At 39.1% G+C, this 18,229-nt stretch overlaps 1 protein-coding gene across 6 annotated transcripts in view; it reads right to left on the bottom strand.

Moving 5' to 3' along the window:
• LOC147614214 (uncharacterized) overlaps positions 1 to 17,325 on the bottom strand; it is a 48,854-nt gene extending 31,529 nt beyond the window's left edge. For 2 of the 6 annotated variants that reach the window (XM_086780753.1, XM_086780751.1), the window contains exons 1-4: positions 16,381 to 17,325; positions 14,625 to 16,247; positions 14,338 to 14,397; positions 14,165 to 14,237 (exon numbers count right to left, since the gene is read on the bottom strand). In XM_086780753.1, coding sequence (XP_086636879.1) covers positions 14,165 to 14,237; positions 14,338 to 14,397; positions 14,625 to 16,247; positions 16,381 to 16,475 — 1,851 coding nt within the window. In that variant the 5' untranslated portion in view covers positions 16,476 to 17,325. Of the gene's footprint in view, positions 1 to 9,380; positions 9,897 to 10,020; positions 10,131 to 14,164; positions 14,238 to 14,337; positions 14,398 to 14,624; positions 16,248 to 16,380 lie in introns of those variants that run through there. The other 4 variants (XM_086780754.1, XM_086780750.1, XM_086780752.1 and 1 more) reach the window with 4 other exon arrangements.
• Between the last annotated feature and the right edge of the window lie 904 nt (positions 17,326 to 18,229).

Raw genomic sequence — 18,229 nt, 5'->3', positions numbered from 1 at the left:
AACTAAGCATTTACATCCAGCAATAGCACTTCTCTATTTCCTAAGTACATCTAAGTATAGTAGTCATCTGAGCAGTTGAGTATAAATAGTTAGTATAAGCATCTTGCATCTCCAAGGCATACAAGATTTACCCATAAGATTTCTGGAGAAGAATGAAATCCATGATTGAAGGAGAAAATGGACTTTTGGGCTGCTTCAACTGGCATCAACAGGGGGTTCTCTTCCACATAAGAAGACGGAAGTGGCTCCAACATCACCTCAGGAAGAGGACTAGAGTTCCATGAACGACGGAGATGGTGTGCGAAAGGATTCCACATACAGGTCAGTGGTGTTTCAAGTTTTCCAAGCGGATTTTCAAGTTCAATAGTCTAGCAGAGGGGAATGTCACATGCACACCCAATTGGCAGTCCTCTCAGTTCTTCACTTAAAAGCTTTGAAAGCATGTGACACATTAATCATGATGTTTGAAAGCTTTGAAAGCATGTGACACATTGAAACTAGGGGAAATATTGGAGAAGTATGATTATACCTGAGTTTCAAGGACTAGACTCAAGAAAAATGTCAATGTAAAAGAGTGGTTCATTGTTGTCCCTTGCTAGCTTCTTGTAGTTCCTCTTCTATTAGGTCCATCCTAGGTTGTATAGGGAAAGTTGGCGTTACAAGCTCAGTTACCTGCTCAATGCCAAACTCTGGTAGGTCTTCATCCCCCTCGTCCTCATCTTTCTCCTCTCATTCATCATTCACATTAGATGGTCTTGATCTATCTCCTTGAGCAATCACCACCATGGTGAGGTCAGGATATGTATAGTCCTCCTCGGCCAATGATGTATCTTCTTGGATATCAATATGGTTGCTATCCTCAAGCAAGGAGGCCAGTGTGCTATCAAAAATCCAGTGACCTCAAGGATTGACTTGCACGATTTTCCACCATGGATTGCCATTTGGATTCTTGTAAAAGAATGCATGTTCACAATGCATTGGAAGAAGGTGAGGTTCTTTGCTTGCTCGTTACTTGGAGGAGTCGATACACCAAAAACCCATGGGCTCTCTTTTCATGGTAGCATCTTTACCTCTGTATTGTGTACACAACCAACAAACCTTCAAAATGACCTATAATAAACATGTTCTCAAATTAGCGTGTGCATAACTTGCATTGACACCTAAACAACCTCAATGTTGCCATCCAAGATGCGTACATACCCCTCCAACTTTTTTCTCCGGAGCATCTGAAACTTGATGCAAAACATCAAGTTTTGTGGTAGAGTTGATGTTTTGCATCAACTTTGATACAAAACATCGAGTTGTGTGGAAAATTTGATATTTTGCATCAACTTTGATGCAAAACATCGAGTTGTGTGGAAAAGTTGATGTTTTGCATCAACTCGATGCAAAACATCAAGTTGTGTGGAAAAATTGATGTTTGCATCAACTCGATGCAACATCGAGTTGTGTGGAAAAATTGATGTTTTGCATCAACTCGTTGTGTGAAAAAATTGATGTTTTGCATCAACTCGATGCAAAACATCAACTTTTAGCCTAAAAGTTGATGTTTTGCATCGAGTTGATGCAAAACATCAATTTTTCCACACAACTCGATGTTTTGCATCTAGTTGATGCAAAACATTAAGTTTTATGAAAAAGTTGATGTTTTACATCGATTTTATGCAAAACATTAACTTTTCCATAAAACTTGATGTTTTGCATATAATTAAAGAAAAAATATACCTAGGATAAGGTGATATAGGTAGAACATAGGTTTACGGCTAAGGACGTGAAAAACACATATGGTCGCAACCTTGACTACAAATTTGACTACAAATTTGAGAGGAGGTCATTAAAAAAAATGCTTGTCTCTATGTAACCATGTAACCTTTGTATCATAAATAATATCGCTACATAGTAGATGCCAAAAAATCATGATAACAGAAGAGCTAGATGATCTAGATAATCCATGATCACCTATAATCCATTGGTTTTAATCCAAATGTACAAGGCTCCATTGATTTGGAATACCACATGTCGATTAATTCGCCAATTCTCATTTTTGTTCTACAGTTCAATTTTAAGCTGAATAACTATAAGCAAATACACATGGTGCGACCATCTATGTCGAGGAGGGGGGTGCATGTGAGCCTGGACTCTTCCATGCCTATGTGTAGTGGTATGCTCTCTAGCATAGGGGACCTTGAATCTACCATCATCGTGAAAGCTCTAAGCTCTTCTCTACCACCATTCCAGAAGCCCTAAGCTCCTCTTTTTTCTCTTTGTACACAAAGAGAATGTCACGAGCGAAGATTGCATCTCTCAGCATCCTTTGCATGTCCTCTAAATAATTATAACCAAAGTTTATTCTACACTACCCTTAGACATACCATCTTTCAACATCCTTCACATGCACTATAAATAATTATAACTAGAGCTCATTCCTACACTACTCTTAGATATACCATCACCTATGTTCATGATAATGTCTATCTGGATCAAACATCAACATATGCATACTATGAATTTTTGCCACCACCACATATGTACATGATATAGGCTACAATTTCTTCCTGCCACCCTTATCCATATTGCATAACAAAAATTTCCTTCATGAAAACAAATGCCTATGTGGGTCAAAATTTACACCCATAGGCTATATGATGTCTACCTCTAAGATTGTCCTGCTAAAAAAATATCTCTTTTAACATGCTTAGGTTTACTCAGAGCCTCCATAGTTACCATCTTCTACATATATATATGAATACAAGTCTACCTTTGCACACCAGGTATAAGTTGACCGCTTTAAACTCTTAGCATTAGTTGTATATCATGCCCACTATCTGCTTATAAATAATAGAGCAAATAATTATATCATGCAAACTGTCAAGGTAAGTATATACTAAAGGCTTTACTATTTGGGTCTAGAAAGACTCAAGGATATTTGTAGATTTTTTCATAAATTATGGAGCTTATATTGTTATGTATTCTAATATTTTTTGAGTGCTTATCAAATAATGTGCATATATATGTATAGTGGTAGAATTTGTCCCAAAAAATCCATTAAAAAAAGTGTCTTATATTTATGAAATTTATAAAATAATTTTTTATTTAAAAAAGATTGATATTTCTTTAAGTTATGTAGACTCCTATTTAATTTTGTGAGTCAAGTTTATTTTTATGTCACAAACAACAGCAGTTTATAAATCTACGAAGGTCACACGTGTTTTCAATCTTGAAAAAAAAAGCAAAATTCATGTATTTCTAAATTTATACATGGAATTCTAGAGATTTCACACATTTTGGGAGGGAATATTTTTAGGTAACCCTCGTCAATTACCTATTTTGCTCGCAATAGTGTTTCAGGTGTCATCGATTTTTTCCCTCTGTTTTGGTGACAATCCTCATCTTCCTCGTCGCTTGTAAGCTCTACATCTGGATCTATGATAGGTCCAACTATCTATTTTCTGTACCAGTCCAATTTGTATAGGGCACGCTTCACTCTCAATCCTTCTATTGAAATGTCTTGCCAATTCTTTTGATAATCTCGCAATGTGTCCTTTTGGCAGAAATCTTCTATGTCGGAGATATATATTCTTGTTGAGATTCTTGCTATATTTTGATCATAGCCAATCTCCGCATGGTAGACATGCCTTGTAACCCTTTTTTGATAGACCTACAAACAATCTAAGTCTTAGTGCAATTGTTATTTCACGTCACTTCAAATCCAAAGAAAGTAACTGTAATCATGTACCTAAAGAATAACCATAGGTAGGATATTCATGAATAGTCCATGTTAGAATGCCGCGAACATCAAAGCGTCATTCGCCCCTGTAGACTTGGACATGTCAAGCACTTTTATTCCTTTCCAAAGTTGTAGATCTTCAATGAGTGATGCCACACAAGTACACACTGATGTCTTTGACTTGTTGTTTTCCTGCATTGAAGTGATATGTTGAGTCATAGATTTCAAGAAGTATAAACATATCGGGTGGATACAATTTTAGACCATGTTGCTTGTGCATGTACCTAGAATTAGTAAACTCAATATTAGATGCTCCTTCCTTATGAACATGAATGGTGGTAGGTTGCAATTGATCAGCACCACTGGCCAAGTTGACCACTATCTTGATCTATGTGAAAATGGATTGATTCCATCGAGACCAACACCAAGTTTTGAGTGACGAGGTTCTTGACTAAATTCTGGTCATGTTTTATGAATGTGCTTGAAAGCTTCATAGTCATACAGAATGCGAAGAAGGATCCCGTCTATGCTCACATTCTTTGCCATCCAATCCATAAGCTTTAACAACTCCGGGCCACGAAATAAGTACTCTATTCGTGGGGATAATGGAAAATGTCTTTGAACCTTCTGAGGAATAAGTGTTACTCCCTCCTTAAAGCATGAAGCATCGTATTTGGGACAAAGAACGGAGTTTTGATGCTCTCCTCGATACAAAATGCAAGCATTGATGCATGCATGGATCGTTCCATAGTCAAGTCCAAGACTCGTAAGTCCAAGACTCGTCATCATCTTTTGTGCCTTGATCCTTGTTTTTGGGATGATGTTATCGGGCAGTAGAATCTTACTAGAAAGTCATCTACTGACAACAACAATAGTTTATTATAGGAAATAAGCATACCTATCACTTAGCATCCATGTATTATTGTATATGATCCACTTACATTAGTAATGTTGAAACTAATACATTGCTCTAAGAGTAGCGAGCTTGGAGATTTAGGATGAGGAAGGTCATAGATAATCTCGTCATAGAAGAACCCTCATATATCTTTGTGAGTGCTTCTTCTTGGGAGATATTTCTCATGAGTATCACTATCATCTGTATTACTCTAAAACCAATCATTAAGAAATCCAGTCATGTCATCAGCATCATGCTCCGCATCGTCAGGTTGTTCTGTTTGACATGTGTATTGCTCTCTCAACCTTTGAAAAATACTAGGATCCTGTGCTCTAAGAATCCGCAAACACTCTACTAACAATCGAGAGTGACCTTAATGATATAAGGGCACATCCTCTGTAATATCGTAGTATGGAACCTATGATCCAATAAGAACTAGACAATCATAAAGACATAATAATTCATAATAAGACAAGTGACAAAAAAGCACAAGTAAACACATTTGCAAAGTCTCATCAAATTAAATTCTGACATCATGTACACATGTTGTTTCAAATATACTCAAATTAATAGGACCTTTGGTGCCACAAGATATAATAAGTGAAAAATATAAATATACTAGTAGAATGTCATGGATCAAAGCCCATTATAAAAGACATGTGCACTAAAAATGCTATAAATACATCTATTCTCTATGTGGAGCTGTCGCATATGCCAACCATAATTCACTAGCAACTCCTCACCAACACACAACAATCTAATAGCATATTGACTACAATGTATCTAGGTACATCTCTACTCATGTGCACTCGCTCAGGACCAGTGTCACACTCCACAAAAGTACAATTAGTTCTTTCATTCCTCCCTCTACTGCTGTTGATTAGCCCTGATATATTTCCTTGAGTGTAAGGTCTACCATCCAGCCATAGAGGCAACATTAGCACATAGCCCATATGTGGTCATACTCTTGATGTAGTGAGCAAACTGATGCCATGGACCCCATGAATAGATAGTCCACAAAATATCATAAGAGTGACCTTAGAGTGAACTGGGACATGTTAATCCTGTGCAATAAAATGACATCGACCCCCGCCAGCAAACAATCGAGGATGGCGTGATCACATAGCGAGCACCCCAGAAGCTAAAAACCTCTCCATTAGCTCTGGAAGTGTTGCATGCAAGCAGACGCCATAATGTCTGTGATTATATGTCTTCATGAGAGGTAGTAGGCGACTGGGTAAGGAATGATTGCCAAACGTCTCGGATTGAGAACCAGGAGGTAATTGGTGCGCACATGCCTCCATTTGTAATTGAAGAACAGCTTGACTATGGTGTGTGTGAGGAAGCATAGATTGATCAAGCCCATGAAAGCCATCGTCATCATCAGAAAGATGTACAACTAGATTTGGCCATGATGATTGTACCTAGATGTATGTTATACATCACTTTGTCTATCAAGATCATATAGAATTTGAACGAGTCAATGTAGAATGCTTAGAAAAAGACATATCACTTACCATAGGTTGATCTTGTCTCTCTAGTACCGGTGCATTATGACATCTTCCAAACTCTAGCTTGTGGATATGGCATTGCCATCGTGTCCGTCGATGAGTGCCTCAACAATTCACACACCAACATGGAACTCTCTTCTCGTAGTATGTATATGCGTCATTAGCTTCATGCTGCACTGATCTAGAGGATGTCGCAGCAGAAGATGTTGATGTGGAGACGAGGACAAACCTCCTCTCCCTTATCATGGGAGCTCATAGGCATGCTGGAGGAGGCGGTGTACCGGACGATGAGTTGGAACCTATTTGCCATTGGAAAAAAATAAAAATTACAGCTTCAGCGGCGGCGGGCAGTAGCAAGAGTAGTAGCTCTCATCCTGCTTTACATCTGTGTGACTACATTAAGAGGCATCGTGTGGATAAAGCCCTCCTGCACACTCAACAAGTCAATGTTGGTGGTTGGTTTAACTTCATTCCCTTTTCCAAGTACACCCATTTTTAATCGGCAATCCTCATACATGTGATCTATCCCACAACCTGTGCATAAGGGAGTTAAGGCAGGGGTACTCACAAGGGTACTTTCCATCCCTTTCTTAACCAGAAACTTAGCTATACGGTGAGGTTAAGCACAATGATAGCATTGCATAGCTGGTCGTTTAGACATACTATTTAAGTCCCACCCTCATGGTGTTGCGACTGCTAGGTATAAAGGGGTACATGTTCTCACCCTCCATCACATAATGGCTCAGGATTTATGGGGGCGGGCTACTTGGTTTAGGTGGCTTGAAAATGATTTTGTTTGCTGCCTCCCTCTCCTCACCTTCTTTAAAAAAATTTGTCAAGGTCAACTCGTGAACTAGAGTTACTCGTGGTGGTAAAGGAGGTTGTGGTGGAAGGACTAGAGGTGGCAAGGGTACATCATGGATACCCTAAGGATACCTTGTTGGGCCACTTCATGGCCACGTTGAAGGGCATTGTGAGGCAAAGCTAGGAGTTACCTTGGATTAGGCGGTAAGGCGTATACGATAAGGGCCTAGGTTGAGTAGCTCTTTGGTGGTAGTAGTTTGATATTTTGTTTCCCATCTTTGGCAATAAGTCCAGTAGAGAGTTGGTCTAGGTGTATCAATTGTGGAAACTCTGTATTGGTGTGGTTTGTTCCATAAATTGAGCATCACAGTAGTCCTCTCTTGGAATAAGATGAGGTTGACCGGCCTAGTCCACGGCCTTGACCTATTCGCCATTGCTGGGTCAATTGTTATATCAATAAAGCAACTGCTAGCTTCTCTTCCCATTTTCTTGAAGAGGGTTCCTTCCCCTTCGCTTTGGATTTTGTATTTGTGGTTTTAAAGTAAGCTTCAAAAGTGCCTTCATGCAATTCTTGGGAAGGAGTTCCCTTGAAATTGTCTTCAAAATCCATGGCGCTTCTATAGCACTGCTCAAAGGAGGTGTGTCCAACCAAGAGCATATAGGGAATTATGCAAGGCCACACCTTCAAGTCCCTCTAGGAATCAACCGATCAGTCTTTCATCATAGAACTTGTCCCTATTCATTACAGCGAGAGTGAATTGATATAGTCTGGGATGGATTCTCTCTCCTTCTGCTTCACATTATGCAATTGTTTGACCAAGCTCCATCGAGTTCCTTGTCTCGAATACCCTACTTTGAAGGCCTCTTTCAAGGCATAAAAGGTAGCCTTGTCTTTTGTTTTTAGTGATCAAAACCACTATCCCGCTTTTCCATCAAGTGTGAGGCCAAAGGCACTCACCTTAATCTAATTTTCTACATGGCCGAATGCTTCACAGATCTGGTTAAACATCTCCAAATGAGGAATGGGATCCCCCGACCCATCAAACTTAGTAATAAATTTGCTATGGGCCGGCTTGTTCGTTTCTGGTCTTGTGGCATCGACTGCATGGGTACTGGTGGTACAATCCCTGAAGCTACCCCCTCCCTATTTCCATGTCTAACCTCAACATTTCAAGTGTCAACTCTGCAATGGTTGAAGCTGGTGCACGTGGAGGTATGGATCCTTTAGTACACAGAACCCCACCAAGATAGGAAGCATAAGGCCAAAGAAATATACATTAAGTAATTTTTATGACTCTCTACAGAGTAACAGTGAGTTCGAGCCTACGATAACGTAAGTACATGTTTCATGTTGTGCACAACATTGTGAAAAAGAATCTATTATCTATACTTTTAACGCTAAATTTGATTTTCTAAATGAGGGAAGGGCACATTTCCCTTCCAAGTTCCCACCATCATTGAAGTTCTATCCAATAATAACTAGACATGAATTCTCAAAATTTAGCATTATTACAAGTACTATGCTATCAATAATAAACTGCTACCGTGAAAAAAAAACAAGAAGCACATGAATTACACTAGTTGTACAACTTCAAAACATCTTGGGTTTGAAAACACATGTTCTTAAGTATTAGGAGAGTTATAAAAGATGTTACACCTATAAAATTTGAGTTTAGGTCAAGAGCCATACATGCAATCACTTTGATTCACGCTTAGATAGAATTAAACACACCTTTCTTTTGTGCAATAATTACCAAAAACATGCTTGACATTTGACACCACCATGGGTAACTTAGCTTGTGCACATGCTTAGTCACCACCATCATTTAATGATTCATAGTCTCATGTCATGATACATAAAATATATCAGATCTTAGTATAACTAAGATATCAAAGGCATGACTCATCAAAGAGTGTAAGATAAAATTTGCTTGTTTAATTTGGTAGAAGGAGATAAGGTGCATTGTTTTTAAATGATAAGACATTATAAAAAACTTATCAAGTACGTACACATATGTTATGTTGTCGAAGATTCAGATTATGAGTAAGTAAATTCAATCAAATGAGAAAGTCATAGTACACAAAATTTTTGATAATCACCATATCATATGCAAACCACACGTCATATGCGTGGCTTGTGATTTTTGATACCTTGGGAGGTCGGTAGACAACAAGTCCCATAGAGAAGTCACATAGATCATGTACAATGATAAAATTATCTCTCTCTCTCTCTCTCTCTCTTCACACACACACACACACACACACACACACATGCATGCACACACACACACACACAAAGCCTACCTACATGCAATCATGTCAACATGCATGCAATCAGGTAAACAATAAAGGTGAACAAAATAAACCAAAAGAGGATGTAGCTTGCTACCACACCAAAAACACCCTGGCAATGTGGAATCGACACTACTATACAAAATACAAATTTTGAAGTCTTCTAGAAGCATTGATTTCATTTCACTTGATCTAAGGGCCGTTTCTTCAACAAGAGCTCACCATAACTTTTACACCTTGTACAAAGCTAAGTAATCTCCTCCAAACTATATAAATATGGGTGTGTGTGTCGGCATGAGTTGGTGTAGCTCAATGGCTCTCAAAGAGAGAGCCCAAGTTTGAAACCATCCCGGAATCTATAGGCTAAATGGCAAAAATTCCCTTAACCCATCATCTCAATACAAAAAATTTAAAAATTAAAAAAAAAAAAACTACATAAATATAATATATACTATAGTGTGTTTTTTTCTAAGGTTCAATTTGGAGAATTTAGAGAGATTTGGTATGTGAGTATCATAACACACTCGGTGGGTATGGTGGAGGAGCATTCAGACCTAAAACTGCAAGTTTCCTTTTCTGCAAAGTCGGCGGGCAGCCAAACCTCGTCCCGGACGTCCTTCATAGAAGCATTTCCTGCGAGAGACTTGCCTCGACATGTAAGCTCCACCTGGTTTCACACATCAAGACAGCAACAATAATTATTGCAGGCATCAGAAGAATGTCGCAATTAACTGCAGGAGCCCAAAACGCAATTCTGCATTATTTCTTAATTGAAATAAACAGAAAATTACAGGCAATTCTAATAGTATCCTTTCTGCATGCAGGGAGGCCAGAATACGTCTCTTTGTGAAGAATACCAATGCACTCGCGCTGCTTCAAAAATTATGTGGTGTTCCCCTAGCTGAAATTGAAAAATCCCAGTTGAAATTTGTTGTCTTGATTTTCAAGGGACAAAAATTATATGTAATCCCGATACTTAAAATCATAATCCTGATAGTTTTTCTATTTTTTAATGCTAAAAATTACTTGTTTTAGTTATAATCTCTACTTTTTTGTTGCTAAATCTCGATTCCTTTGGAGTATTGTTTCTAAAAAAAGAACATTTGTTACCAAATTCTATGTATGAATCTTGGATTTGGGTTTGGAATTTAAGAGTTTACGTCTAAAATACAAACAATTAATTATTATTCAACTATTTTCAAGATTAAGGATGGTACCCTTAATCTAATTTGAACCAATATTCCCATCCCTAATCTTTTAAATAACAAAGTTATTAATGGTTACCAAGGTTATAACTTACATAATCAAAGCTATGATTTTCATAAATAAAAGGAGCCATTTAGGACCCAAACGATCATAACTAGGGAAATAGGTATCTCATACTTATTCTTTAAAACTAGTTATATGATTAATCATTTATGTTTTTGAGGGAAAGCCCATAAACCAAACCCAAGGTTCATAGAGAGACATCATAACATATAACTTGTACTCATCATCATAACATATAACTTGTACTCATTCTTTAAGGCTAGTTAATTTAATCATTTATATTTAGAGAGAAAGCCTAGATATTTTTAAAGTTATAGTTAAGGCCCTATCTCTCTCCATCTAGGTTTAACTAGCTTATAGTTAAGGCCTAAGATAGGATTAAGGAGAGATAGGGCCTTAACTCATTGCTCTTTTGTTTTTTTGCCTTTATGCTCAAAAAAGATTTCCACTATCCATCTTCTATGGCCCAACCATCAAGTATTTCCACAATTTGCAATGTGTAAACATCCGAATTCTACATTTTAAAGGATTACACAACTCAACCTTTATAACTTTAAATCGACTATCTTCTTTAAACTTATATTAAAGCTCCATTGTAGTTATATGGTCATACATCTTTGAATATCATTAATATCAAGACCACTTAACACTCATGGATGAAGGTCACAAGTTACAAAGTGGAGAGTTGGAACATCATGCAACATCCATGAATGTTCAAGGTAAGGCGGTTAAACTAGTGTGAAAAACATCAGCCAACATCTTGATCATGTGCATTACATATATTCCTTATCAACCTACCACAATTCAAATGCGATCCATCATGAATTCAATATCATCTTATTATAAACATTTATTGTAATAACTATGTCTGAAACATCATTATCCAACAAGCACTGCCAACTAATCAATGACAAGTAGATGAGTATCAAAACACTATTGGAGGCCCAAACTTAATTTGAGAAATCAAATGTTTAGGTGGCTTGAGAAAGCAAAGTTATTGGATGTACTAAGTTCTGTGGGTGCCTTGATCAACCCATTTTGAGACCCAACTTTAGCTTGTCCACTTTTTTTTATTTACATTCTTAATGGTGTTATTCATTTGCACATTATTTTGGCCATATAAAATTGTGTTGTTATATTGTTTATTCACATCATTCAATTGTATTATGCTAAGTGTTTATTCACATCATTCAATTATTGTGAGCACTAAGTGATTTTATCAAAACATGCCAACTATATTGTTTTATGTATTGCAAACCACATATTCCTAGGTGTTTCTTGCCTTTTAATTTATTTTTGTATCAATGAAACAAGCTACAACTACACAAACAATGCAACATATGTTGGGATGTTGCTTGGTCATATCGCATGACCATATCATGTGCCATGCAATGATTGAAGTCATGCTTTTTAGTAATATGATTCATGAAATTGTGGTAAATTATGATACTCTTTGACATTCACAAACTTACATATTTTTTACGAATCATATAATTAATAGTTCCCCCATGAGTAGATCCTATTATAGTCACAAGGGGTCTTACTCTTCCCACTAGAAGGCGCTACAACTTGTGGTCACAAGGTGACCAATATACCAATGGGGGCATATGGAGATTTGAATTTGGGACTCCCTTCTCTGAGTCATAAGCCCTCACTCCTGGACTATGTGCCCCTTGGTGGTTAGCCTAGAAGGGTTGAGTACTCTTACTATATATTGATCAACTAAACCACTAACTATATTCACATTTGAAATAGTGCTTAGATCAAAATCATGTAATGTGGCTATATGTTATCTATATTAGAATTTTTATCTTAGTTTGTGGCTATCTTGTTTAGCACAATACAACACAATGAAAATTGACCTTTGTGACCTTTCAAAAAGAACTTTTGTGCAAGAAATAATATTGAATCTTAAAATAAAGCATTCACTAAGTAAGAATGAGAAATCTAGTGAGAACATCTTGCTCAACTAGCTCGTGACTATAGACATAGTTCATAAACTTGTACAGGCTACATACAAGCTTTTTTAGAAGGATATCTTTTAAAATATTAATGACATCCAAGAATTAGAGATGTAGAACTTTTACATGAGTATATATGTTGACTAGTCATGATCACCCCTTGAATTTAAGGGATTCTGAGATACTGACATGTGAATGATATCTAGTAGGTCATAAACCTAAGCATAGAGACTATTTGATTTTGATGTACTAACAAGTAGGTCACAAACCTAAGCATATAGATTATTTAATTTTATAAGAAAGGTATCTCTCATCTAAGCTCTTAATGGGTTCACTAAGTGTATGTATTGAACCCCTTTCTTAAGAAATTAGACATGAAATTGGACTGTATTAAATGACTCCCTTCTCTTTTCAAACTCACATTTTTTTTTAAAAATTACATAAAAAGACTCCTATGTTGATATAAATTTGTCTTTGAAAATGTTCTTCTAGAAACCGTGTGCATTAGAAGAAATTTGGACTCAAATTGGGCCCTTTAAGGATTATTACATATACTCTCTCTGCAAAAATGGACTCATGGCAAAATTTTTGTAAATCAACTCAGAAGTGAATGGAGTTTGGACATTTGGAATCTAATCTTCGAGACGTGCCACATCATCATCATCACCAAACTTGGGAACTTCTTGAATATGCAAATCAACTCAGAAGTGAGCGAAGTTTGGACATTTGGAATCTACTCTTCAAGATGTGTCACATCATCATCACCAAACTTGGGGACTTCTTGAATATGCAAAAATTACCTATCATGCTATGTATCATTAGAAAGGTCTCAAATAGTAGATTCCAAATGTCCAAATTCCACTCACTTCTGAGTTGATTTATAAAAATTTCACCATGAGTCCATTTTTGTAGAGAGAGAATGTGTAAAAAAAATCCTTAAAGAGTCCAGTTTGAGTTTAAATTTTTCCTAATGTTAAATCTATGCTATCTGTAATTTACCATCATACAATTTAGTACTTTTATTAGCTTTATAAGACTCTTATAAAGCTATCTATAATTTACCATCATACAATTTAGTACTTTTGTTAGCTTTATAAGACTCTTATAACTCTTATATATTTGTGGTTTGCTCATATACCAATAACCAAATATAAATCCATAGGTTGTGTACTACTTCTAGATTCTACTTTACATGGCTTCCACATGGACTTAGGAAATCTATTATGAATACTTGTGATGAAGAGGCTTCTCTTAAGTTTAACGAATATTTTATCTTAACTTTAAGGATCTGTCAACTAAAAATGGTCAAGAAAGAATGAGCTATTTTTTCAAGTAAGGTGTTATCTGAAAGAAAACTTTAGTTAAAAACTACACATAATAATGTTAAAAAATACACATAATAATGTACTACTTCAGCACAAGCCGGGGTGCCCAACCCCAATTAGTGGCTACGTCCATCCGTTGATCACAGTGGGGTTTGAACTCGGGTTCTTTCTAGAGACTTCAACGCCCGTCCAAAGGTTGGGCTGGGCAAGGTGCAAGTTTGATGGCATAGATGTCCCAAGATAACACTCTTCTCTAAGCGCTTATCAAATAATAATAATAATAATAACAACAACAATAACAATAATAATGTACTACTCTTTAAAGAGGAATACGAGAGAATTAAAAGCATTTCATAATGTTAGGCGTGTAGAGCGCATACCTGTGACTCGCTCGAAAGGCCCAGTTTGGCAAGTACGTACTTCTTAACGGCCGAAATGGGCATATCTCCATCTCTGAAATGAGATTTAACACAAGCTTTAGCTACATCTCATACGTGATCGAAAATTAAAAAGCCCGCATATTTGATTCAAAACGATAAATTAACACGCATACTTGATTCGGATGTATGATTTCTGTACATCTGGTAGACGTATAATTTCTGCATCATAACGCCTGCAAAAAGCACGCTGTGGTAAGGTTTTCGAAATTCTGACTAATAATTAGGGTGCCTCCTCTTATGATCGACAATAAGACGACCATATTAAGCTGAATTAATAATTGAGAAGAGAAATCTGATTAGACAACAAAGTATGCGAGACGGAGCAATTATATACAGAATTCATAGGATGAAAAGCTTTAATTATTGCGTTGGTTTACGATTACGGTTTAGTTAACCTTACTGGGTTTCCGCGGGCTGCAATGCGAACCAGAAGCCTGGGATGCCTCTCAATGGGGGTTTGGTGCAGATGCGTTTGACGAGCACCTGCGTAGCGCCCCACTTGCCTTGGGATTTTTCACTGTGTTGTTTCATTAAAGTTGCGCTTGAGAACTCTGGGCTTTGATCAAGCTGTCCTCCTGCTCCTCCAATCATGGGCTGTGAGAGCCAGGAAGTCATGCTTTTGCTCCCCGATCTCGCATGAAACGGATCTAGCTCCATGGCCATCATATTGGGTGGAAACTGGTGATCATCTGTGCTGCAGGTGGCCTGGATTTGGCTATGCAATCCATCCATAGCTTTGCTAATTGGATGCCGTACTGGTGTCGTTAGAGGATTATCCGCGATGGTGCATTTGCCATTAGGGTCCCTCAAGCATGTGCTTGCAATCAAATCCTGGAAGCTCGTTAATGGCTGCTGCATGATGTTGAGAGAAGCTGCCTGCACCAGGTGCTGCCAGCTTTCGGCATTTCTGGAATCCATGGGTGATCTGGGTATCAAATTAGCAGCGTGAGAGCTCTGGCACAATGGTGATAATGAGCTAGATCTCTGCTCATGCGGTGTTGCAGAGGTTCTAGGCAAAATATGGCTAAGCGTTGGCCGCTGCTGATGCAGGTGGTATATTGGTGAAAACTTTGAATAGATTTCGTTGGCCCCTGATCCACACTGCGCAGAAGGGCCTGCAATATACTGACCAATATTGTCTGAGGGAGGCGTAAGAAAGCTTGTGACCATTGCAGGCGGCTGTAGCAAGCTGCTATATGAAACCTCATGCGTCAAATGCTCTTGGCTCTCTCTGGCATTCTGTACTGTAGCACCAGAAAGCTCATAATTATGGTTAAAAGGTACTCTAACTGGGCTAAGCTTCATAATTAGCTGCTGTTCTTGCTCAACCTTTATTTGTCTTGTATCGCTCCACAGCTTCGTTAATTCTCTCTCTTTCATTGCAGCACAATCAGGCTTCTGGGGTAGAAGCTGAAGCGTGGTCAAGCTCGGGGAGGAGCTTGCAGTGGGATCATTAATAGAGAATTTGCTCCCAAGGCGAAGCTCAAGCCAATCTTCTTTATGTTGATCATCATTTCTTAATACAGCTTGCATTGCATTATGCGTAAGATTAAAGCATGATAAATTAATTCTTTCCAAGTGTGATTTGGGATCATCATCATCGTCATGGTGGTTGCCATAGCTCGTACAGATTGCAGGAACTGTGTATTGGAGCTTGAGTTCGCATCCATCTTCTTCCAAACTGCTTGTTGTTCTGGTTGAGCTGCTCTCGGCAGCAGCCATGAAAGCTACACTATGCTCGGCTGTGAGGTCGGACTCTCCACTGAAGTGCTGCAGCTGCTCTAGGATCCCAGTATCCTCTCCCCGGTCAATAAACTCCTGACGCTTCCTGCCTCCCAGCCATTCTACATCATCGCCACACACAGAATCCCTCTGCCTCCTCAAACCCTTGCCTCCTTCATAGTGTTTTCCTATGTACACAGTCATACCCCTCTGCCCTGCGTCCTTTAAAGCCCACCTTCTGGGCTGCTGATGCAGTCCTCCTTCCAATGGAGTATAATTGGTGAATATCTCTGAGCAGAACCTGCATCACTCGTTTCAAAAACGAAGCCAGAAACTACAGGTTAGAGACATTAATCTCACCCTACAGTGCCTTCTTTAGCAGATTTGCGAGAATGTGACGAGGATCGTCTTCTACATGGAAACGTTGTTTTTACCTTGACGCGTTCATGCGTGCCGGGAATTCTCTGTCGGATTCTGGATCCGTCACTCGGAAGAGGCTTGCGGCGATCGTTTCTGGTTGTTGGAGCATGTTTCTGGGCTGGAAAGAGATCTTAGGATGCTTGGCACCATGTGTGTAGGTGGCGGACTTCGACTTCTATCCGTTCTCTCTGCTATCGTCCCGCCAAGAGCAAGATCGCCTCCGCAAAACGCACTGGTGCAACAAAGGCGAGAGAGAGAGAGAGAGAGAGAGAGAGAGAGCAAGTCGTCAGTGGTTCTCCTCTCCAAAACGATCCTATCAACGAGCAATCAATTCTCAACAATACTTTGAAACATCACACAATCTTTCAAATTCTGGAGCTTTTGCGAAGGAAAGTTGATACTGAGCTTTAATGGAGGCTCGAATCCAACAAGCTTTTAAGGGAATTCATAGTCAGGAAAAGAGAGGCACAAAAGATGAAGCCAACGCAGTACTAAGAACAGCAAGAGACGAGCAGTTTTGGCAGCTTTTAGGCCAGATCTGTGCAGGTGGTGGTTGGAAGTGGTGGTGCCGTAAAACGGCGTTGATTGCTTCTACAAGTGAAGGTCTGCATGGCACGGGTACAGGCTGCTTTGGCATATCATGATAAAAGGGGGGGAATCGCCCATTTTCGCAGCAAGCTAGGGTCGATTAACGTGGTGTGCAAGCAATGGCGAGCTACAGATGACACAGTAATGGAGGTGGAGTTAAAGGGAAGGAGCTTACGGTGGAAGGAAGCGGCGGCGCCCACGATTGGGTAGGGCTTTTCTCCACGCGAGCTCGCATCAGAGAGAGAGAGAGAGAGAGAGAGAGAGAGAGAGAGAGAGATGCAGCAGCTGCTGCAGAGAGGAGGAGGAGATCCTGTTGTTAGGGCGAGAAAGGGGTTGGGCCCTTGGATAACGTAAGGGAAAGCCAAGGGATCGAGTGAGGTTATCTCATGAAAACTATGGTAAAGCGGATCTGCACTATCACGAGGCAGTGCCAAATTTTAACTAAAAAGTTGCAAGATAGAAAATAATTTTTAAAACAAAAGAAAGGGGGAATGAGAAGGTCACATGTAGTAGATAGAAGAAGATGGAGATTCTTGATCCCAATACGTTCAAACTTCAAAAGCACACGCTCCACAAGATGAGAGAGAGAAAGAGAGAGAGAGAGAGAGCACACTTAGAGGGGCTATTCATGTGGGTCACTAAAAACCGTAGCTAGGTGCTCGCACGAGCTCCCAGATGGCCATGGCCTAATGTGTAACTAGAGTGGCCAATGATGCCCTTGGCTTGCCAATGCATTAGAAATGACATGCAAGCAATATTTAACGTCCCCTTTCACACCACCATCACGAGAAACTACACCCACGAAGCCTACTTCTAAATGGGGGCTATTGTAGTGATAAGGTGGTTGCCTAGTGCCCACATGTGAGCTGAGGTGGGATGGGGGAGGATAGATCTAGGCATGGTGATTTTTGTTGCTAGCACAACGCCTAGGCAATGGGCACCACACGACCTTTTTTCACTCTTGGAGGCCAACTGCATCAAGAGGGGCAAATGTGATTATATTCAATATCTCGCTAATGGTGCACATGCAAGTAACATGCTAGATCTGGTAGAGCTCATGGTTGATAGCAAAAAGGTCAAGGGTTCAAATCCTAGGAGGGCCATGAGGTGAGATGCCCTAGGATGCACCAACTGTGCGCTTTTGTGCACAACAATGCTCTCCAAGAATGCCAAGATTATGCTTAGACAAGGGTACCGACACACGAGTGGCCAAGCATGTGAATAAGAAAAGGGAGGCTAGTGTAAAACTATCCTCACCCCTCAAGGTGGCTGGAG

The sequence above is a fragment of the Cibotium barometz genome, chromosome 42 (genome assembly GCF_041138505.1).
Source record: "Cibotium barometz isolate CiBa-2024 chromosome 42, ASM4113850v1, whole genome shotgun sequence".
Classification (NCBI taxonomy): Eukaryota; Viridiplantae; Streptophyta; class Polypodiopsida; order Cyatheales; family Cibotiaceae; genus Cibotium; species Cibotium barometz.
Note: the sequence above shows the minus strand (reverse complement) of the source record. Positions and strands in the feature narration are given on the sequence as shown.